The sequence below is a fragment of the Pipra filicauda genome, unplaced genomic scaffold (assembly GCF_003945595.2).
Source record: "Pipra filicauda isolate LSUMZ 115617 unplaced genomic scaffold, ASM394559v2 scaffold68_size4259465_pilon, whole genome shotgun sequence".
Lineage (NCBI taxonomy): Eukaryota > Metazoa > Chordata > Aves > Passeriformes > Pipridae > Pipra > Pipra filicauda.
In genome coordinates this window covers 797,794-821,851 of record NW_024104853.1, presented here as the reverse complement: position 1 = coordinate 821,851, position 24,058 = coordinate 797,794, and the positions used below count along the sequence as shown (strand labels likewise).

The following is a 24,058-nucleotide window of genomic DNA, read 5'->3' as shown; positions in this document are numbered from 1 at the left end:
TTAGCAAGACAATTTAAGTCAGGAGGTAACATTCAAATATCATAAACTGAGAAGTAGCTACATCTTCAAAGCAACATTTAGTTACTGAACAAACCCACAGTCTATATGACAAGCTAACATATAAATACTTAGGTGTTTCTTTCATCTTTTACAGATGAATGTGAAAATTGGAAATCAACTAAGGGTATAACCAGACAACCTAAAAGCCATCAAGAGCAAACAGCCTTAAATCAAAAGATCTAGAAGTAACGAACTTAAGACAAATCCCATGGCGTATTAAAATGTCCATTTATCTCCAGATACCAGGAGACAAAGAGAGCTGAGATTTTAATAAAGAAACCAGTCTTTTTTATGAGAGGAATGCCACTGGTCGCAGGACAAATGGCATTAATTCTTGAGATAAAAAATCTCTTTCCTTTTCAGAGTAAGACTTAAGAGGAATACTGTGAGATTTGATAGGGCAGGTCAGTATTAAAGTGCCAAACCTTGCTCATATATCAAGTGAGTCCAACAGCAAACAGAAGTTTCAGTGAATGTCAGCCAGCCTACCTGGATGACTGCTGGAACAGAATTGGTAGCCTCTGCTCTGCTCAGTGTGGTGTACTGGGTCACTCATTGTTCTGCTCTGCTGTATTTACAGAATATAGACTGCTGCCAGCTTAACACTAACCACCTCAACAGTCATCACTTGAAGCAACACTAAAACCTCAATGCTCCTGCAGTTGTAAAGTACTGGAATCCTCATTTGTTATCAACAGGTTTTGTTACTTTTCCAAGTGACCTGGAGTTCAACATCTCTTTAGACTTGTATGGAGACACAGCAACAGGTTCTCCTACCTGGTATTTGTGCCAACGCCAAGCCACATCTCTAAGTGTTACTTTTTTTTCTAAGAAATTATGATCTTCCAGCACTTGCTGTTACCCCAAGCCACTGAATGGTATCTCAGAGAACATTCCTCCCTACATCACTCCCCTACAGTGGGCTCTGGGATAACCCCACATATTTTGATGTTCAGAGCGCTCTGTATAGCCAAGTGAAAAGCAAGACAAATGCAAATAAGTTACTGTCACTGGATGCTTATCAACATAGAAGACCTAAAAACTCCCTTGTGGGGATCCAGTGCTTCCTAAGCCCTGGTTTTCAAATAAAATTACCATCACATTTCCAAGATTGCTTTCCCAAGCAACCAAGAAAGTATCAAACTACAGTTTCTGATCTGCACACAACTTTTCAGTCACAAATGGTACCTGGACAAATAATTTGAAAAAAGCCTTCCAGAAAACAACAAGGGCACAAGCTTATACTCACAAAAGAGAAATGAACTATTCCCAATTTTCCAGAAGAGAGATCACTTGGACTACTTACTCATACTGCTGCCTATTCATACTGCATGAAGTTTCCTTCTCACTTATTAGTACTTAAGTTCATTTTAAGTTTATTTTAGATGGTGTGATCTTGTACTAAAGTAAAAAACAAATGTGCAATTTCACAGTGAAAGTACAGTACTAAATATCCTTAAAGTAGACAAGGTCCTTTTTAACCTTGATTCAACAAAAAGCTTTCTAAACTCTGTTTCCTTTTTGTTCCTATGAGAAAACAGAGAAGCAATTAGCATTTACAGTTTAGTTCCTGCTTCCAAAATACCCCTTTAACTTTTCGTTATTATTTTTATGGTGGATATAAATGGCATCAAATTGTCAATTCACAGCTATTCTCTATGCTACCTATACAAATAGGGCTGATTTCTGGCAAGCCATAAAACAATTATGGCTGAATTCCTGTAGCCCTTTGATATTTCGGCTTGCCTGTAGGCCTTCAAAGCCATCTTAGAGCAATGCTAAAAAATCTAATTTCCAGAACACGTGAAAGAAAAATAAAGCATTTTAATTTCACATGTTCAAACATGAACACACAAAAATCTTAGCACTGGGATGATTATGTCTGAAAGTGACTTAGAACAAACACAGATAAGATACAGCAACAGTTTAAATCAACACTGCCTCACAGAAGGCAGAGATACAGACATCTTAAGAAAATGGGGCATAAGGCATACCGCACCTTATTGCCCAGCACTTTCTGCAAGTTGGGAAGCACGTTTTCCTGCTTGAACTCTCACCCCTTCTTGTGTGGATGGCAAAGAAAGGAGTGAGAAATAATCATAACTTTGAAATGCTGAAACTGCTGAAGCCTGCAGGGGAAGCAAAGACATGAACTTTCCCTTTAAGGTACTGATATTGCCAATACCAAATTACAAATACATTGAAAGGCAACTACCACAGGAACCTGAAGATTTATGCAGAAGTATTTTATTTTCATAATATTATTTATGTTATGAAAGGGTCCTCCCCACATTTAAGAAGGAGAAGCTGGTTCTTGCTGTACCAATATGGTTTCTCATAACCATGAAATATCTCTGAGAAATATGAAGGGGTTATAGTGTTGTCCTCCTGTCTACCTGCAGCAATATTTTTACCTCTTCAGCAACCTGGAATTTAGAAGAGATTAAACTGAACAAATTGAAGACTGATTACTATATTTCTTTGTATGGAAGAAACTTCCATGTTGACCAAAGAAAACACTATTAGAGTAATACAATTCACAGTGGTGTAGACACATAAAAAAAATCCAAAATATCTTTAAACTCCTTGCTATTTTAAGTGTCTGCTGTGTTTAGGGGGAAGCCTAAAAAGGTTTTGCCATTAATTCCTATTGTGCACAGGCATACAAATGTAAATACACATATATTAAAAGTAGAATTATGGACTCTCTATTCTAATTTACAATATGTATAAGTGAGGCACATGCCCCATGTCACCCTTTTTCTCCTCACAGAATGAATTCACAGGCTTCAGAGGTGCTCCATAAAATTAGCGACATCCTAAAAAAAACCCTAAAAATGAAAGTGATATAATTTTGTGCTAAATCCATCCTCTTAAGAATAGGCACCAACCTGGTGATCCCTAGCAAGGAAGTGGTTCAGTCAATAAAGTATCAAAAAACGAAGAGCAACCTTTAAATCATATCCGTTCCTGACTTGCCTTTTCCTCCTATTCTTTGGTGGCATTTTTGAAAAAAAACCAACCAACCAAACAAACACATGCTTCTTGTAATCATTCAGAATTTTGCATAATTTTTATGAAGTCCACTCTTCTTAACTTTCGGAAGGAAAAATGGCAAAAACCTTTTCAATCCCATACCTGGCCATTGCTGGAGGCAGTTTTTACTTTGTGCATTCCTAATCTGCAGTTAAATCATTGGGTCCCCACACTGGTTTTGTGAAAACTATTAGAGAAGTGGTTCAGAGATCAGTTATATGATATTAACGTACAGGCTGCATAAAATGTATGCAAGAAAACAACCCCCTACGGAGAGCAAGAAGAAGCAGCCCTATCTTCAGTGCCTGATTGCATGCCAGTCTTAACCACCATTCATTTACTTCAGTGTTTTTCACACAAAGACACAGATGCATTTTCTTTACGAGACTAAAACTATTCAGTAAAAGAATGTTCCAAAAATTTTCTGTGTTTAGATTAAGTGATTGAAGTTACTAAAGGTAAACAAACTGATCTAATCACTGCATTAGATTTCAAAATCATTTATTGTTAAAATTTTTTTAAAAAGCTGTTATTCCTCTAAAACTTCAAGATATGTAAACATATTTACAGATTATGGACTAGCTGTATAACTTACCAAATGCATCACTAACCTGATTTTATAAACCAAAGGTTAATTAAAGATTTTAATCAAGAAAATACTATTATCTAGACGTAGGGACAAACTACAAAGGAAAAAACTAAAACCAAAATGTAAAATTTTCTGTTGTCTAGACACACATTGTCTAGATCTAAACTACTCAAACACAAATTAAAAAAAAAAATTAAATAATCCACCTGAAACACAACAGCCGCTTTTGACTACATGCTTAAAAAGTCAATCTAGAAGTAATTTATTTGTATTTCAACTACTATAAAATTTCAGTTCAGGCATTAAGACAAAAATGTAAGGAAATATCCCTTCAACCTAAGAGCAGTAGTCTAGTACAACTAAACTTTTGTTTCAAAATCTACAAGATCTGAAGTCGTTGTTTAACTCTGCCTCTCTTATACCACAAATTCAAGGAAGTAACCTAATGTAGATCTGCTTCATAGAAACCAACTTGTTTCTATTTAGTTTCCAGGCAATACTCACTAAAAAGAGCACTGGTAGGATAGGACAGCAGTGCCTGCAGAAGCAAACTGAAGCATTTCACTGATGCTGGCTACCTTATTTGATTTAGGTTCAAGGACTGATCTTGGTGTATTTGCACAAGATTGCCAAAGGCACTCAAAGAACTTGGATGGAGCTGCTTCACAATAATTTACACACGAATAGCTCATAGCATTTTTAAGTTAGTTGTAAGTAATTTCTTTTATTAAAAAAACCCAAAAAACAAAAAACAACAACAACAAAAAAACCCACTGAAACAACGCTATCTAGGGAAGAATTATAGAGAGAATACCACTAAAGAATAATAAAAGCCAATATCCTTAAAAGAAAGGAGATCACGTAATTACAGAGACTCGTTGAAGGGCTCTTACCTCCCTATACTTGCACAGTGAAGATAGAAGAGTCTATGAACACAAGATAGAGAATAAATTTATGTGTTCACTAAGACCAATCTCAAAAAGTCTAAGAAGTCTACCTCAAGTATATCCTTCAAATAACAAAGATACGCAATTGTATTGCTATACTGCTACTTCAATTAACCTAACTGTAATGAATTACTGAGTAGACTATAAATTATGGGTAAAATACTTCTTGCTGAGAAGACATCACAGCAATATTCTGCAGAAATGGGCTAAAAACTGGCTCCGCTGAAAGTGGCAAAAAAAAATCCTCACCAAATTTAAGTTGGACTTTCTATTCTAGAATATTTGTTATATAAAAATGGAAGCATTTACAAGACTCACAGAAGCCAACACTTAGTTAAAAACACTTCAGACAAATTAGTGACAGCTAGACAAAGATACAACAACTTGAGTGTCAAAAAGCTTTAAAGTCATAACAGTGCAGGAATTTTATCTCAGACAGGAGCAGACCTTTGTAGTTCTAAGAGGCATAGCCTTCGTAGTAGCAGCATCAAAACAGAGCAGAAACCTATCACAAAGGAATTTACAAGAACAGTATTTTCTGACTTCAGTATAGCAAACAGACATTTCTACAGAGATTGTATTTTAAACAAAAGGATAAATAAAACCTTCTGAGTTCCCTCCCCCCCAAAACATCCCTATGCTTTCTACATCTTACTCATATCAGGATCTCTTCATTTCTTGCCATTGCTCATGCCAATGCCTTGCTCATTAGTTTTTAGATGTCTAAAGTTTACCTCTTGGGGTTTTTTTTGGTACAGTTAACTGACCTTGCCCAAAACTAGTATAACTGTACTTCCATCCTCTAGTCAGCTACTAAACATAGGGAATAATTTACCTAAATATTTTCTGCGTTCAGTCTTTAAACACACCAAAACCCTTCCACAACTTCCTCCCCCTTTCTTATAAACTCCAACGCAAATCTCATGCATTGGCAGTAGATATACATCTCTGTTTCCTTGTCAGCCTGCCCACTGGGTCACTGCATGTTCTCTTCCATGCTGCCTCTGCTGCAATGGAGCAAAGCTCTGGAATGCAGCACTTGCTGAGCCAGTGGTCAGCAAAACAAAACCAGAGGGCCCTGGGAGACGCAGACCGTGACAAGCAAGCACACACCATGACAGGACCTGGATCCTAAGCAGCACCTCCAGTTACCAAGCAGTCCTCCTATGAAAGGCAGCAACTGGATACCGGTTGCAAAGGGCTGGGCATTGGGTCTGGCTAAGAATAACAAATCTGTGCTCACAAGTGTCCACTTCTTTCCCCAAGTAGAAGTTTACCTTCTCACAGAGGCAAAACACATCAGGTTAAAAAACTATTGCAAAGGCATGCTGTTCTCTTAAAAGTGAAAGCTTCTCAGCTTTATGTGTTTAGGGATATAAAGAAATAATTTGTTAGAACTATTTAAAAGTAATTTTCATTAACATCTTTTCACAGAAACAGATTGGAAACTGATTTCTGTCTCACTACTGTGATTGCACACATTTCAATATACTTTACTCTTTCACACAGTTTTGTCTTTCCTTGCAGTCATATTAAGTCACTTTAAGACACAAAGCGTGTCCAGAAATACAGTGTGTCCCAAGGTTGGGCAAAAAAATACGCAAAAAACCAAACCAAACAAAAAAACCACTCCACCAAATCAACAAAAGAAACAAAAAAATAAAGCCACCAAAAAAGAAATCATCTGGCAGTATCCTAGTTAACAATATCTGCCCTTGAATATTACACCAGATCTGTGTATCTCCATGTTCAGAGAGCACACAAGATATCAAGTTTAATCCACCTCTTTCCTGCTTTTCAGGAAAGGATGATGCTAGAGCTGTGATGACAAAAACTGTGTAAATTCTTCAATAAAATATTCACTTGGAATTTTCATTATGTAAGACGAAATGTGAAAATAGTTTTTCTGTTATTACACATTATAGAGCCTGGCACTGGACAACAAGAGGAACTAAAATGCCATTTATCCATTTCATACCAGTCAATCAAAATTCATAAGGAAAAATTCCACCCTCCATTACCAGAAAGGCTTCTCTGAGTAACACCATACACCTGCCATCTTTCCCACGCATAATGGAAAACACCCAGGCTGCTGGCCTCCAGCCCACTATATAAGGTAGTTCTGTTTTCACTGAGTCCCCGCATTATTCCTTTAAAGTTAGCAAATGAAAGGTAAAGTATTGTCTCCCTCTAAGTATACAAAGAAAGTTCTCAACTTCCCCTACAAGTCTACACCTTGCCCATCAACTCGTTTCAAGATATACGTTATGGTTACATTACTTCTATCTAGAACAAGCAAAACAGTTAGTGTCATGGAATTGGGTGGAGTTTTTCTGTGCAAGCATTAGAACAGCAAGCACAAGTAGTCAGACTTACTGCAAACCACTCAGTATTCTAACAGTCATCAACAAAATCAATTCACCTCACACTGCTCATTGAGCTCTGGTTTTTTGTTTTGTTATGTATAATAATGCAGTTTGCAATACAATGTTTGCCATCATAACTATCTGAAAACAGAAATACCTACCCTGGTATTTACCCCTGTGTAGTGGTTTGGACTTTGTTTTCCCCCAGAGGCTAAGAAAAGTGGTAGACCCCAAGGGGTGGAAACCCCTGGAAGTTTTGAAGTTCTGTCCAATGGGTGCTCCTGCAAGAATGTCAACATTCCACAAGCTCACCGGAAGAGATGAGTTGTAGTTTTGGTTGTTGAGGAGAGGTGGCCATGTTGTAGAGCCACAAGGAAGGGGCTCTGAGCCCCTCGGGCCCTCTGGGGCCCCCCAGCCCCTGGCTGGGGGGGGGGACTGCAAAGACCTGGAACAGTGCTAGACTGGACTAAGTGCCTGTAGTTATGTCGGGAGATGTTTTCTCCATGGGTGCAGAGCAGCAGCCAGCACTGACCAGAGAAACGGTGGCAGAGAGCCAGGACAGATAAGACCTGAACCGGAGGAGCAGCAGAAACAACATGCAGTACCGCAGAGAAGACTCCTGGAAAGGGAGAGAGAGAGAGAGTCAGCAGTTGAGAGACAGAGTTCTGGGGGTAAAACTGATACCAGACCCCCCAAAACTCCTTTGAGATCCCTCTGAGAAAAAGAAGGAGATGGACTCCTATTAAGGAGAAGAGTTTTAGACATGCAGCACCGGAGAGAGAGAGAGGAGCTAAGAAGCTCAAAAGACGTCCCGGAGCTGGACCGGGACGGCCAGATGGAATCCGGGGGGAGTTGACCTTGGCTCCCCCCTCGCACTGCTGCCACGGCGGCAGCCTGAGGCAGTGGCACAGAGGACCTGCAAGGACCTTGGGTCTCCTGGAGATACCAGACCGTCACGAAGACCCCCTGCGTCTCGTGATATGACGTGGTGAAACGACCTTGTCTGGGGTTACAAAGCCCACGGAAGACCCCTTTGCCTGCGTCAAGGGGGCCGAGGGAGCTTGGATACCTCCCTCGTGAGAAAGCCAGCCACAGCTGCTGCATGCATGAGATGAGGAGACAGACTGCTGCCTTAGAAGATGCTACTGCTTAAGGACTGGAAGGGATCTGTCCTTCTTTCCCTCCTGGACTTCTATTTGGAGGGGAGATCTGATCCATTGTAAATACTAATGTCATGGTAGAGATAGTTGTGATCGTGTGTATAATGTGTTATAGTATTTATTTCTACGGTCATTGTAATATATTCCCTTTTCCCCCATTCTGAGTCTGGCGTGTTTTGTCTGGAAAAACCCATCTCACATTAGGTTGAGATGTGGGAGGGGGAATGGAGCTAGGGAATTGGATTTTGGGGCTATCTCAAACCATGACACACCGTGATCAAGATGCCCTACGAAAAATACACACAGCCTACTCTGTATAGGTGTATTCATTTTTACATAGAATTATGGACAAGTTACTGAAGTCCAGATACTGCACAAGCATCAGCTGCTCAGAATATGTCCAAACCTCATCTAAAAAAAACTAGATTTGATCCATCTTTTGGATGCAGTTACAGCTATCGAGACCTCTGTCACCACAGTGTGCACAAATTTTAAAATGAAACTCATACAGCACCACGGGGCTCTTCTGGGAAGCTCAAAGAAACAAACCCATACTCCTCAAGAGAGCCAGAGCCAGTGCACGAGCTCGGCACAGGACTGGCAGTGTGATACAGCCCATATCTGGTAAGCAAGGGAGAGAATTAAACCGAGGATACTGATAAGAAACTCTCTGATGACATACACAAATTTTGATTTTAAAATTAATTCCCACACAGATATTTAAGTAAACATACAAATATTTTAAATACCAATCTGTTCTTCCAGTGCTTTATATACTAGAAGACACATCAAAAAGTCAACAATGATACAAAAAGAAACAACATCTTGAATTACAAGCTAAGTGTTTTATAACAAGATGAGAAATCATAATTTCCATGCAAATATATACAAGTGCTAGAATTTGACTATTCCTATGTCTTCATATATGTCTATCAATCACTACCAGGAAGGAAAGAAAGAGGATGATAGCATATGAACTGAATTCTGCTGGTTTAAAATTGCAGGTGTTCATCACAAGAGTCTCACATAAATTAATGTAGTCAAACTGCAGCAGCCTATAGACTTAATTCTGGATCAAATCTTTATAAATTAATCTGGTTTTTCCCCAGTATTATCAACAGGCTTTAGAGGTTGCAACTATCAAGTTGTCAGCCTCTTTTACAGATTCTAACAAAGGACATAATAATCCCCTTCAATATTTCTCTCCATAACCTGAATGTAAAAGAAAAAAATAAACCCACAACACAAAAAAACCAAACGTGTTGTCAAAAAATAACCGTAACAATACTGCATAACATTGTTACAAGAACACCACAAAAAAAAAAAAAAAGAAAAACACAAAAAACCCCACAAAAATATCCAAGATTTCACAGCTTACTGAATCTTAACAGACATAATTATACCCGCAGTTCATATTGCCTTGCGGTGTATTACTATAATACATAAATAAATTACAAGGACTCAACTAGCTTTTTGGGGGTTCACAGCCAAATCCACTTTATTCAAATCAAACAACACCCTATATACAAAGTTCAAAGTAACACATGACTCCCTTGACCAATCACCATGGGGTATCTCACTGGCCATGTGTATGGGAATACTTGGGAACTACATCTCCCCGGGTGCTGTTCGGCACTCTTTCTGAAACCCCACTCCTACATTGCCTAACCCGTAATATTAAATACATGGTTTAAACATTCTTACATCTATTTTTCTAAGGATAAAAACTGCACATAAGTAAATAGAGTCACAACAATATACATTAAACAACCTAGTTGTTTTCTTTTTCTCAAGTAAATGCTAAAAAATTTAACTGTCTACCAATTTCACCATGTATCTTCCCCCTCATCTTACTACAAAAAGTGAGAGTTGATCTTACACACAATAGCCTGGTTTTCTGTACTTAAAGCGAGTATTAGTCTACAGCTATCCAAAAATCTTGGGCCCAACAGCCCTGAAATTACATTCTCTACTGCCTAAATTCTGGAAGAGTTACAATCATTGGGTTAGGAAGAGTTACAATCATTGAGTTATTAACATTGTAGCTTTAGTAAAATGTAACCAGAACTTCTTAAAACTAAAAATACTGTTTCAGCAACTAAATGCTATTCAAAATAAATCTAATGTGAAATAAATAATCAAGGTTCATCTTTTAAGACTTAAGATACTCAGAACTGATTGGCAGTTCTGATAGAAATCAGCGTGTGCCCTTGCAGGAACGTGCTTGAAGAGGGAAGAAATCTATTTGAAACTAGATACCCATCCTATGCAGAAAAGTGGAAAAAAGCACACATTGAACACATAAATTGCACAATTAAACCACACAAAAAACCCTACAAGTAAACTTAAAAAATTAAGTTTTTGATACTGGAGGACATAGCAGCCTTGTTATTCCCCTGTCTTGTTACAGTGAAGTACTACAGAAAGTACAGTCGTGTATCTTGAGCAGGTGTAATAGCCCACTGTCACACTTCAGTCTGCATTTACCTTCATTTCAGTCCAATGCAATTCAAGTCTTAGCAGGCAGCAAATCAATTCTCATGAAAAGGGATCATCAGATTTGTATATTCATAAAACACATGTACACTGCCCAATCTAGGAACCAAGTCCTTATTATACTGTATACTTCTAAATAAAGCCTAAACATTGACATTGAATGTGATCATTTTTAGAGACATATTAATGAAGGGAAATTATTTATTAGAAGCAGGGTTTCCTATACAAGTGCCATCTTAACATCAAGGCCACCAATTATTTATTGATGTCATTCATGTAAATATGAAACTTGATGGCTTCCCTATATTCAAACTCTTCTCACTTCCTTTGAAAAAAAGAAAACTGTGAAATGCCCTTGTGATTTGCATGGGGCTGAATTAGAAAGTGCACTTGAAAACGTGTGTATTCTCAAAGCTATTTAGTCTCTTATTAGAGAGCAGTAACAAAATTAGGTCTCAAGAGTTTCCTGTTAAACAAATGAAGTTCTTCACTAGATATCAGACGTTTCATGTGGCCACAGCTGAAATCCATTGATGAGTAAATCCATGCCCAATAACACAACCATTTTGCAATTCAAATAGCAAGAATTGCCCCAAAAGATGCAGTATCTGTTAGACTGTTAGACTGATGGGAAATGAAATTTCCACGTGCCTATCACACTACATGCTTAAGCTCAGGCAAATTTAAGAGGAGAAAAAAATAAACAAAACAGGCCTAAGTTCTTACTAATGTAGTTAAATATCTTACTAAAATACACAGCAGAAAACTGACTGCCTATTTAGTGACCTTGATGGTCTGCCTGCACTAGCTGGTATAGAGAAAACTTAAAATCATCTGGGAATAATCTGCTTATAGATGCCTGTTCTCATACCACTCAGTTTACTAAAATTAATAGAATTAAGACTGTCATTGACTTTAAATGCAGCACAAAAAGATTTTTCTTTTTTGCAGTTAGTATTTAAAAGCCAAGTTTATTTCAAAATGTTATGGTCCACTAAGTCTCATTCCGCGCTAATAGACAATATTAATGAAAACAACCAATACTGGAGCTGTGAAGTTTCTAGAAGAATATTAGAGTTTGGTCCATCCTATAGTAGAATATCAAACAGCTTCACTTTCACCATGTTGCCCTACCATTGTAAAACTTCCGGAACTAGGAGACGCACTAAGCATTGCCATCCTTAGCTGTGCAGAGGAAAGCAACATCTTCCACTTTTTAAGTTACAACATTCCAGTGCCCAAACCAACATTTTCATATTGACTTAATTATTAGCACAGTAATATTGCCCACCCATTTTTTTCTTTAACATGAAAAACTTAGTTTCTCAAAATATGCCACTGTTTAACAGAAACTGAATCACTCATAGAACTCACGAGAACATACTAGTTCCAGTGTAGATTTTGGTGTGTACTTAAAAGTCATCAAAACACAAAGTATGTGTTTCCTTAACCAAATGAAATACTGTAAGAGAAATAGTAGTCAGGCTACTGTTGCAGAGCACCAGCATTCATTAGGAAAGAAGAAAATACTTTTGCATTGCTTAGCATCCATAAAAGTAATGAGACACATTATCACACACGAACAAAAGCTCCTTTTTTGGAGACAGTATAGCCACAAATCAAAACTAACTGGTCAGATTATGTGACCAATACATCTGTTCTAGAACAGGCAGCAGTTACAAGTATTGAGGCCATGTTGCTGAGAACACAGCTGCACTGGGCAGGACACGTCTCCAGGACGAAGGACCACTGCCTCCCTAAGATCTTGCTTTATGGTGAACTTGCCACCGGCTGCCACAAGGGAGGAGCCCTGAAGAGAAGATACAAGGACTCCCTGAAACAACATCTCAGCCTTTGCCATATTGATCATCATAACTGGTCTACTCTGGCCTCCAATTGGGAGGTCTGGAGACACACCATCTATAACACTGCTGCTTCTTTTGAGAACGCACACAGGATCACTCTAGAGGAGAAAAGACAACGCAGAAAGAATTGCGTCTTGCCGAATCCATCCAAGGAGTCTTTCTGCTGTGCCTTTTGCAACCGATCTTGTCTATCTCACATTGGCCTCTTTAGCCACCAGCACGCTTGTAGCAAATGTGGGTACAGTCCTTTCCAAATCTTCATTCGTGAAGCCTAGCCATGATGATAGCCACAAATCAAAAGTAACTACAATCTGGTGACAGACCTTGTTGCATGCTTTAGAATATTGCACTTCTACACATAGCACTATTTCCTTCACATGAATAATGAAAGATAAGCAGCATGTGTTTTGAACTAAAGCTAGAATTTTAGAAATTCTCCATATCTTCTCTTAACCGATTTATATCCACATCACAAATAGATGAGGTTTGAAAACAGCAGTACTTATGATTGCATGATGATTCTAGAGAGCTTTTGTCTTGCAAATACTACTCCAAACTGAGTCTAGATGTGAGTCTACTCTCTTTAACAAGACAAGCAGTCTTACAGCCATCACCCCCATGAAACTACTCATGGAAATCAGACAGCAGGGGCAGACCATTAAACGGGTTGAAGTAAGGGGAATCAGTCATTGCCAATGCCTGTATGCTCCACCATGCAGGGATAAACTGAAGCACTTGGTCACCATAAGGCAAACAGAAACCAATAAAACTGCTGCCAAGCTCAGCATTTTTAGGGGAGACAGGCTAAAAGATGAATACTATTTTATCAGGTTACTCTAGCTTATGTATACTTTGTTCCTCGTTAGTTACCATCACTCTTCCATCCTACCTACACACACAAACCAACCTGCTCTGCACTCCGAAGACTGACCACCATTTCTAGCTATGTTGCTACACTAAAACTAATGCAACTTTGGGGTACAGAACCCTGATTGCTCTACAGCAACTATTAGCATGACAAACACTTGGACACACCTTTGCAAACTCACCACCAGCCTCTAGTATTTCCAAAATTTCTAGCAAAAACAGAACAGATAAGCAAAGTCACAGTTGTAGCTGGCAAACTGACAGTTTATCCAGCTATTCTCATAAACATGCAATCAAATGACCTGGCAATAATTTTTGTCTCTTCCCTCCCTTGGTGTTTGGAATTACTATGCCCCTAATAAAAGGTGATATAGCAGCAGAAATACATTATGAGTTAATAACACCTCTGAGAGCCTGTTGATTTACTATTTTCAAATTGATCCATGAGCTTTACAGATAGACTTAATGAAATAAGACTCTTCCTAGCAAGCATACATATTAGAGCAGCCATTAGAATCATAGAATCATAGAATCATAGAATCAGTTGGGTTGGAAAAGACCTCCGAGATCATCGAGTCCAACCCTTGGTCCAAATCCAATCCATTTACTAGATCATGGCACTCAGGGCCACGTCCAATCTGCGTTTAAAAATCTCCAGGGATGGTGAATCCACCACCTCTCTGGGCAGCCCATTCCAATGCCCGATTACTCTCTGTAAAGAATTTTCTCCTGATATCCAACTTAAATTTCCCCTGGCAGAGCTTAAGCCCGTGCCCCCTTGTCCTATTGCTGAGTGCCTGAGAGAAGAGACCAACCCCCACCTGGCTAGAACTTCCCTTCAGGTAGTTATAGATGGTGATGAGGTCACCTCTGAGCCTCCTCTTCTCCAGGCTAAACAACCCCAGCTCCCTCAGCCTCTCCCCATAGGACTTATGCTCCAGTCCCTTCACCAGCCTTGTTGCTCTTCTCTGGACCCGCTCCAGCACCTCAATATCCTTTCTGAACTGAGGGGCCCAGAACTGAACACAATACTCAAGGTGTGGCCTCACCAACGCAGAGTACAGGGGAAGGATCACTTCCCTGCTCCTGCTGGCCACGCTATTTTTGATACAGGACAAGATCCCATTGGCCTTCTTGGCCACCTGGGCACACTGTTGGCTCATGTTGAGCTTCCTGTCAATTAGTACCCCCAGGTCCCTTTCTGCCTGGCTGCTTTCCAGCCACTCTGTGCCCAGCCTGTAGCGCTGCAGGGGGTTGTTGTGGCCAAAGTGCAGGACCCGGCACTTGGCTTTATTGAACTTCATCCCATTGGAATCAGCCCATCTCTCAAGTCTATCCAGATCCCTCTGCAGAGCCCTCCTGCCTTCCAGCAGGTCGACACTCCCTCCCAATTCTTATTATGAATCCAGAGATAAAAAGAACCCTTACCATAAAACTAGATCTTATGATGGCTAGTCAGTATATTAGCACTTTCTTTTGATTAATATTGTACACCTAACTTCAGCATGCTCAGAAGTAGTTTGTCATCTGAGTAGCTACAAGTGGTTAAGTTATCCTGTACTAAAATAATAAAGTATATAACTTCAGAGGAAGTGATGGAAAACAAGTAGTTTGACTAACACCACAAACATGCATATCATTCCTATTAAATATGCAATACTTAAGTTACCAAACCAAACTACTAGCACTGATTTACAGAGACAAAAAAAACCCCCTTAGAATACTTCTATCAGAAATTTTAACTGTATTTCTACATTAGAAAGACAAACAAAATGCTCCCATTTAAGATACACACATCAACACCACAGTTCCAAACAGTTCTGAATAGCAGAAAACGTTCTAGGTAATTTATACATGGATCAGTCTCCCACTGATTTCAGGGCCTGAAATTTCTTAAGCATCTATTTTTTCACTCATTGCTGTAGTTTTAGGAGGCTAAGCAAAGCCTAGAAGTGAACAGAGTGCCTGCCATCCAAGGACAGAAGTGGCTGCTGGATAGAAGTGGCTCCTAGTTCTCCTACAGCACAAGCCACGTGCAAGCACAGTACAAGTCCCCTCCCCGGCTATATAAGCTGGCATCTTTCCCAGCAGTTGCTACATCATAAAAACGATGCATACAAATAAAACCCCAAAATAAACACTTCAAAACAATGGCTTAAATGACTGCATAACTGAACTCAGCAGCTGGAGACACAAAGCACTTCAAGTGGCAAATCATGCATCTTTCACTTGCAAAAGTCCTAAACTACGCTCTCATCAGCAGGCTCCACATCACATCTAGCAACCAAGTTTGGGCAACAGACTCATGTTCCGGGAGGCCAGACAGCAAGTAAATAAATATAGCATGGATAATAAAAGCATAGCAGATCACCAACACCCCCTATGCAGACAGAGCTTCAAGTACTAAATGTACTTTCTACCACTGACTTCAATACATCATCCAATTCACTGAATATTGATAATGCTATCTCACCTATTTAGACTACTTAGACCTATTCTCAGGAGTTTTTCTGCCAAACTATTTAGATTGACCTAAAGTCATGTTTTTCTGTACAACAAATAGAAGAAAGCAGAAGGAAAACTCCACCAGACAATCTGTGCAATTTAATTCATCAGTAATACTGCAGTATTGCATACAATTCACTGAAAACTGTGCACTACTGCACTGGTTTACAATAGATCAAAAAAATTAACTGACTCTATGAAATTAAAAGGGAATTAAAAGCCTGTATATCAGAGGATAAATTCTGCCTCTGAAATACTGTAATTCTTACACTCTAATGTTTAAGAGAAGAAAGTATTCTAGAGGAAACACAATAACTGATGTAAAAAAAAAGTCACAGCTTGGTATCTTCCAAGTGAAAAACATTAAATCAAAATACATGTTTTTACCCTGCCAAAAAACAAAGCATTTTTATCTTAAGACTGAGAATCTTCCTGTCTTTTGCTCTCTGAACATTCAATTTATTCCCATCTAGCTCTAAGCAGACAGGACTTATGATGGTGTTGTTTTAAGGAACTGGAGGAGTACTAGACCCCAATACAGATTACAGATCAAATGAAGGATAACTCCTAAGCATTTTGTCTGCATAGATAAATAAACCTGTTAACTTCTTTTATTTATACTGTTACCTCAACCAATCCAACTACAATAATCAGGACAGCAAGGGCTCCAGAATCAGACATGAACAAAAGGCTTCTTATACCTCTCCCAGCCCAACTTCTATGGGTACATATGCACCACGCATACACATCTTTTGAGACCTTTTCATGTACTCACGAAAGGATGAAGCCCTGAACAAGCAGCGTGCTGAGGGACTCCAAACACAAGTACCAGGCATCCCTGTTCCAGTCATACAGTACATCGGGAGAAAGCAACACCAGCCAGAAGAAAGTAACACGTGGGCAAAAATCTCCAGTGAGGACCTACACCGGAACAGAAGCCAACTCTGTGCCACCCACAGCTCAGAGACCAGGAGTCGGGACCCAGACGTACGGCTGGGCCGAGCCTTGCGGCCCCGGGCAATCGCGAGTGGATATCCCCGCGGCAGCAAATGCGCGAAGCGGCAGAGGAGTCCCTCCCGACCCCGGACAGCCCTAGTAAGGGCGGGAGAAGGGCCCCGGCACCGACGGCCGCTTTTGTTTTCCAAGGAGATCGGCACAGATCCATCGACTGCGCCCGCTCTGGGCCGGCTCCGAGCACTCGTCCCGGGGGAGAGCTCGCTACCGGCGGTGGGGGCAGGAAGCCGGTCCGGTCCTCCCTACCTCTTTTCGGCCTGGGGAAGCTCTCGTGCAGGTGAAAGATGACTTTCTCCACAAAGTGCTGAATGTTGCTGTGCTCGGGACCTCTGACAAACACCATCCAGTCGTGCGTGAAGCCCTCCACGGTGGGTTTCTTCCTCACCTGGGCTCGGTGTCCCAGCTCCAGCTTCACCTGGACGGCGCACTGCGGGGAAGAGGTGGGGAATGCCCGGTGAGCGCCCGGTGAAGCGGAGATGGTGCGGGCAGCCAGGGAGAACGGCCCCACCGCGGGCGATGCGGGGACACAGGGACCCAGCGGTGCCATAAACACGGTAAAGGCGTGGGGGGGCAAGAACAGAAAGGCACCGCTGCAACAACAAAAAACGGCCCCACAGGCGAGGGTGCAAAACAGCTCTCGGTGCCACCGGGAGGCGAGCCGGGGGCCACTGTCAGGGACGCCCCGTCCTCCCTTCGGCGCCTCCACGCTCGCTTCCCCCGGTGCGGCGGCAGGACCGCGGCTCCCTCCAAGTGCGTGCGCGCGCCGCGCCGCCGCCAGGAGTAGCGGGAGGCAGGGAAAGCAGCACGCGAGGAGAAATTCCCGGTCACGTCAACCCCTTCCCGGCGGCGGGCGCCTGGCAGCGCCGGGAGGAGGGGCGGGAAAGACCCGTGGCGCTCACTCACCGAGCCGGCCATGCCTGGGGCGCCGGTTCCGCTGGGGCTCTCGCTGCCGTCCCCCACCCCCACCGCGCAGCCCTAATTCATGAGGACGTGGAGGAGATGGCGGGCGCGCAGAGGAGCGGCGGGCGGGAGGCGGGCATCCTCTGCTTCGCTGCTCCCGCCGGCTGCGGTAGTGGCCGCTGGCTCTGGCTCGCCGCTCTCCCGCTATCTTTCCCCGCTCTCGCGCTCCCGCTCCCCGCGCCGCGCCCGCGGCAGCCCCGGCGCTCGCCCCAGCCCCGCCAGCCAACGCAGCGCCTGCCACGCATGCGTTCCGGACTGACACCGCGCGGGGGACACGGCCGGGGGGCGGTACCAGGGCGGCGCGATAGCCAATAGCGTGCGAGCTCCTCCGCCTGGCCCCGCCCCCGCCCCGCCCGCCCTTAAAGTAACAGGTTGTGGGGCCGGGCCGGGAGTGGGACAGCTCCGCCCGGCGGGATTCCGGCTGGCGGCCGGGGCTTGGGGCCCGGCGGATGGGGTAGCCTCTAGTGGAAGGACTCCCTGCGCCGAGGGTACACTGAAAGCAGGACTTTCCGACTCCCCAAACCTCCGCCTCTACTTCGTGTATGTCCCAAACAAACGTTTTTGAAAAGCCGCCGATGAAACCTCCTGGAAAAACAGAGAAAGCGGGACAGGAAGGGAATGCCCGACTTACACAGGGATGGCAGGTGATGATGGGCAGGCAGCAGGCATTAAATGACAAACGGGATTATTTAACACTTATTTGCAGCACCAGCTGCTGCTTCTGAGAGTCCTGAGAGTCGCTGGAAACACGGTTACCACCCCAACCACTTCCATATCCCTTCCATAATATGCGAGATAACGTGCAGATTCATGTCACGGGAATATGCCATTGAGGAGCTGGAATTGATTTAGTGAATGTCTAAATCATGGTGCTGACGTCCGCGAGATGAGTATTTTCCAACAGCCATGAAATTGTCAAAAATCGCCTGCGTTAACTTTTGGCACGCTGAAAACGCGTTTATTCTGGTCCGTAATTATATTTGTGACACTGTTTGTGATGACAATGATAGCGCGGTGACGGGACACTCAGCACAGCGATCCCTTCGGCGAGCAGCACGAGCATACACCAAAGGTACCTCCCGAGGCCTTCCAGGTGTCACCAAGAGATGGCGCGCGGAGCCCTCGCGATAATGTCCTCATTTGACCTCTCCAGAAGGCCACGATTCCTATCTTCTCTCTTTTCATTTTGGGCATAAGAAACGCACATTGTCGAAATTCTAGCATGATTTAATAATTCTTTCGAAACTACTGAGCTGCACCTATTCTTACAAAAGTTGTAAGCCCTAATCAATGAAATCAGTACTAATAACTTGAAAGAATGAACACAATTTGTAATAATTCCACAAGTTACAACATGACTTGAAATGTATTAACATTGACCTCTCATGTATATGAATATCCAGGTTTTAAAATTGCGATATGCAGATCTAAAACTTCATGTATCTTCTAATAATCTTTCATTGGTAAAGGCAGCAAGTATAGGAACTCCTGCTGAGTCCGTAAACCCATCAAAGCTGATTCTGGTAACTTTAAAACTTTGTCTTTGAGTAAGGACATGTTTGTATGCATTTAAGCAAGGACAGTGAGGCTGGACCGCTACTGTGCTTAATGCAGTGGGCTTCCAGCTGTCAGAACCCATCTGAAGAGAGCATCATCTCACTAACTTGGGCTTCTACTGGAAGGAACAGAGCTGGATAATCCTCTGGTATTCTTCTATACTGACTTTCATTTTTTATGTATTTAGACAAAATTAATTTTCCTCTTGGCTTAGAACAGGACTGAATCAATACAAGATGTTTTCCTATATCGCATATCGGTGTCACGGTGGAAATGCTTCTATTACTTAACTTCATTTATGCTGCCTTTTTAGCTACTTAATGGAGACCACTCAGTTGAGTAATCATTACTTAGAAATATCTGCTGAGTCAAGCTCAAATTTGGAAAAGAAAATTAAGTTGTTTAATATTTGTCAGTTGTGAAACAATGTTGATAAAATTTCACAAATTCCAAATATAATCTTTGGCTGACAGGAGTGAAATCAAAGAATGACCTCGAGCTGTTAAGTGACAAACTGGTGCAATTATTTTCTTCATTTTGTATTAGCAGTTAAAATAAACATTCTTTGATCTCATTATAGCAGATGGATGCAATTACGTGCATCTGGAAGTGCAAAGACCCTGGCCCAAAGAAATACAGAGTTATAAAGGGGAAGGAATTTTCTACAAGTAGAAAATTTTTTTTCTACTTTAAGCAGTACTTTCCAGTGCTGCTTAAACAAGGTTTACCATGGAATAATTACTCAGCTGCTGGAAAATTAAAGCCATTTGGGTTATGTTCTTAGAGGTATCTAACTATCTGAAGGTTCATGTAATCGACTCCTGCAATGCTAAAAATGCTTGAGCATTTTATGTGTGCTGAAATAACTGGTACAGCTGTAGGCTTCCCAGGAGGCAACCTGCGTTCAAACACCTTCAGACATACCTGCATCTGACATGTGATGCACAGATCTCTGATTTAGATGGAACATGAGTCAAAATTTCTGCTCAGTATACAACTAACTGTATACTGAGTTAGACGTAGATGTGTAACTGTAGATGTGTTAGTGCAGCATTGCATCTGACCTAACAGGAGCTGTATTTCATAGCTACATATGTACATACACACACACACACACACACAGATATATATATATATATATATATAAGGTCATTCCACACAGAGCTGAAAGGAATTGCTGCCTTTCTGTACTATTTCTTTACACAAGGCAGATATGTCTTGTGCCATAAAAAAAAGGAGACTGTTTCCCAGCTTACTTGGACACACTGAATTGTCTTCAGTGTTTCAAACACAGCTGTTTTAAATTTCTATTTGAAGTTCAAATTTTGTGACCCAAATATATTGACTGACTTTTACATTGGCCCTGTTTTCAAATGTTTCAAAAACACAACTAACTGAAAAAGCTAATATTACTGGCTACAAAGGAAACCACAGTGCCTTTTAAAAATATCATCAGTCTGAATTTCTCTGTTTTTGAGATCTTTTAATTCCCTTATGCAATCAGTATAAAAAAATCATAACCAATTCCTGATCCAAGCCAGATACTTTGATTACAATGGTCTGAATCACAGCCAAAGCTTCAAATGAGCCTACAGTTGATCTTACACATACAACAAGAAGTATGTCTGAGTTGCTTTGTAATGCCACCTGCCAGGAACCAGTGGCAGAATATTCTCTCTGGATTGGCTTTCTTTGGTTAGCGACGTAGGTTGAACAAATGGCAAGTAGCCTTGGCCAAGCGTATGCCTATTTTGAAGTTTTACTGGCTTGTCCATTTCTAATCACAAAACAAATAGAAAATAAGCACTTTAGCTGGTAACATATTAAATCCCTTACCATCAGAAAGGATCTTCAAGAGGAAGGGCTGCATGATTTAGAAAACAATATAAAATAGTTTATAACACCATCAGTCACCTCAGTGGGACATAATAAAGACAAAAGATAAATGCAAAAGGGGAGTCTTGGATATGCACAATATTACAGTATAAAAGGTTAGAAAAAATCTGTTTTAAAGGCCTCTAGGGATGTATAAGGAAATTTGTTCAGAGTGGAAAAGTCTTGTTGAAAGACTTACAAGAAGTATTTAGGTTTTTATTTCCTAACAATGGCAGAGCCCCTAGAGGAAATACTCCTGTTAGTCAAAGAAATAAAGTCAAATTCTGTATTCTGTTTAGACCTGTGTAATGACTAAGTTCAGAGAACTTGTTTGGGATTTGCACAACCATAGCCAGGACAGTGTGATCACATGTGCAAGGGAGCTGTTAGGGAGTAACTCCACTGAAATCAGTATTCTCAGATCTTAGCCTGATGGGAAATCTCCCCACTGGAAATCAGCCAGAGAGTGTAAAAGAATTATGTGATCGTCCTCACTCTGCATCAGATTCTTGTGATGGCTACTGTATTAGTTATGTAAGTCAACCATTATTCAAGATAAGAGTTTATGCATATGATCACTATGTCTTGGTCATAAAATACCTGTGTTATTCTATAACTTGTTATCAGAAAGGTACAAGAGTACTCTACCCTCACAGTTTCAATTGTAAGAAAAATCTTCTTTATTCCCAATATCATTAGAAAATAAGTGAGAAGCTGGAATGGCTTAGCATTACTTTGGTAAGAAACTCATGTGGAAAAGCAGAATTTTTTATCAGTGATAAGTTGTGCAAGTTTCGAGCTGGCTTCCCGCCAAGTCCCCGAAACTCAACAACAAGGACCTGCTTCCCAGAGAGGGAAGAGAAAAAAAAAAACGACTTAAGCAGCCAAAGCTATAGCAAAAATATATATATATATTTTACATATGAGACAGATATATACAATGAGAATACTATACACCACAACTCCAGAAATCCCAAACAGTTCCCCAGAAAGTGAAGAGGGGGAGGGAGAAGGGAAAAGGACAAAAAGGGACAAAGACCAAACAAGTCAACCAGCCAGTTGAAGGTAAATTAGCAAAAATCTCACCACTTCCCTTCGAACAGGCAGGATGGCCAGACACGGCCCAGCACTCTCCCCTCACGCGTGGCAGATAACAGCAGTCACTGCAGGCCTCAGCTCCAGATAAGCCAGACCGAGACAGGGACCCACCGTTCGATCCTCGCTGGAAAGGAAGAGCTCGAGGTCCCTCCTGCTGGCTTTATTTATACCTCAAGTTACGTAAAGGAATAGCATGGAATACTTCCGTGATCACTTTCCTAGTTCCTTCCTGGTTACAAGCTGGTCTCCAGGAAGGCCTAGAGTGAAACCATCACATAAGTACTCATATAACCGCTGGGTCTTAGCTGTCCTCATCTTTAATGAACTCATGATTACACCCTCACTGTGATTCAGAAAGTTGTTTTATCCCAACTTTATGGATGGTGAATTAAACAAGAAGAGACCAAATGCCTTAACAAATAACAACCAAACAAGGCAAAAAGTGCTGAAAGCAGTTAAACACTGTGAGGAAAAAGTTTGATCCTGAAAAAAATGGAAAAAAAAATAAGAAATAGAAAAAAGCATGTAAGCAAATGTAGCATTGGAGAACAGAGAAACTGAAATTCACAGCTAGCTCAACAATCAAAAAGAATGCTTTAACAGATGTGGAATTTGAAAGAACATTGCAAAATTTAAGGAATATATTACATACATATTTGCAGAAGTCTGGCCTCAGGATCTTGGTAGCTTCATTTAAGAAATCTAAACAGAAATCATATGAATGAGAAATAGCAACTTTCACATATGAGAAAGTTGTAAAGCAAGGTTGCTCAACATATGGGAGTCAGCCAGTAATCACAACATTGGAAGGAAGATGGAGGTAATTTTTATGAAGGCATAGAGGAGAACAAAACAGAATTAAGATGGTCGAAATGTTTTTCCAGCTGCAGGAGAGTGATCAGGGAATCTGCCATCTGTATATTCTGACTTGCCATCCAGGTTTCAGAAGCCCATCCATGTAAGCTCTGTGTGGTGCACTGAATTCAATAGATTTTAGTAGTACAGCAACTGCACTCCATTTACAGTCCTCCTAATAGTAGGCACCCTTCAATGAACAATGAATTTCCTATCAGTGTACTTTGTATCACCATATGACATCAATTCCAGACACTTTTCCATATATTTACAATCTCAAATAAAAACTACTTGGCTCTCCAAAACATACAAATGCAAAAAGCATGTTTTCCTGACTTACTGCCATTTCCGCCTTCCAATGCTCTGCTGCCTCTTTTTTCACCCATTCTCCATTTATCTGTTCCTCATGCAGCATATTTTAAACTGACCAAAACTATCAATTTTATCTGCTTCAGATTGCAAATACATACAAATATGTGTGGGAAGGGGAGAGGGGAGGGAGACACACACACACACAAATGGAGAGAGAGAGCAATAGTTTCCTAGAGCATTATTCACCAGTGTTCTGTACATGCATCCCCTTCTCAAGGAAATCCTTGAGACACTAGGGTGAAAAGGAGCACTATTTCTTATGAAAATGGATTTCAGGAGACCTGCAAGGCTTTTGGGGGAATTCTAGAGGATGCAAAGGTCTCCCCTGAGCCTCATTTTCTCCAGGCTAAACAACTCCAGCTTCCTCAGTCGCTTATCATAAGATCTGTGCCCCAGACCCTTCAGCAGCTCTGTTGCCCTTCTGTGGACACACTCC

The 24,058-nt window shown here is 41.2% G+C and overlaps 1 protein-coding gene across 3 annotated transcripts in view; it reads right to left on the bottom strand.

Annotated features, from left to right (window-relative positions):
* The window catches only part of MLLT3 (MLLT3 super elongation complex subunit), a 122,564-nt gene extending 104,417 nt beyond the window's left edge, over positions 1–18,147 (bottom strand). For 2 of the 3 annotated variants that reach the window (XM_027722377.2, XM_027722380.2), the window contains exons 1-2: positions 17,809–18,145; positions 17,152–17,332 (exon numbers count right to left, since the gene is read on the bottom strand). In XM_027722377.2, coding sequence (XP_027578178.1) covers positions 17,152–17,332; positions 17,809–17,820 — 193 coding nt within the window. In that variant the 5' untranslated portion in view covers positions 17,821–18,145. Of the gene's footprint in view, positions 1–17,151; positions 17,333–17,808 lie in introns of all 3 variants that reach the window. The other variant, XM_027722379.2, reaches the window with a different exon arrangement.
* Positions 18,148–24,058: the final 5,911 nt, after the last annotated feature.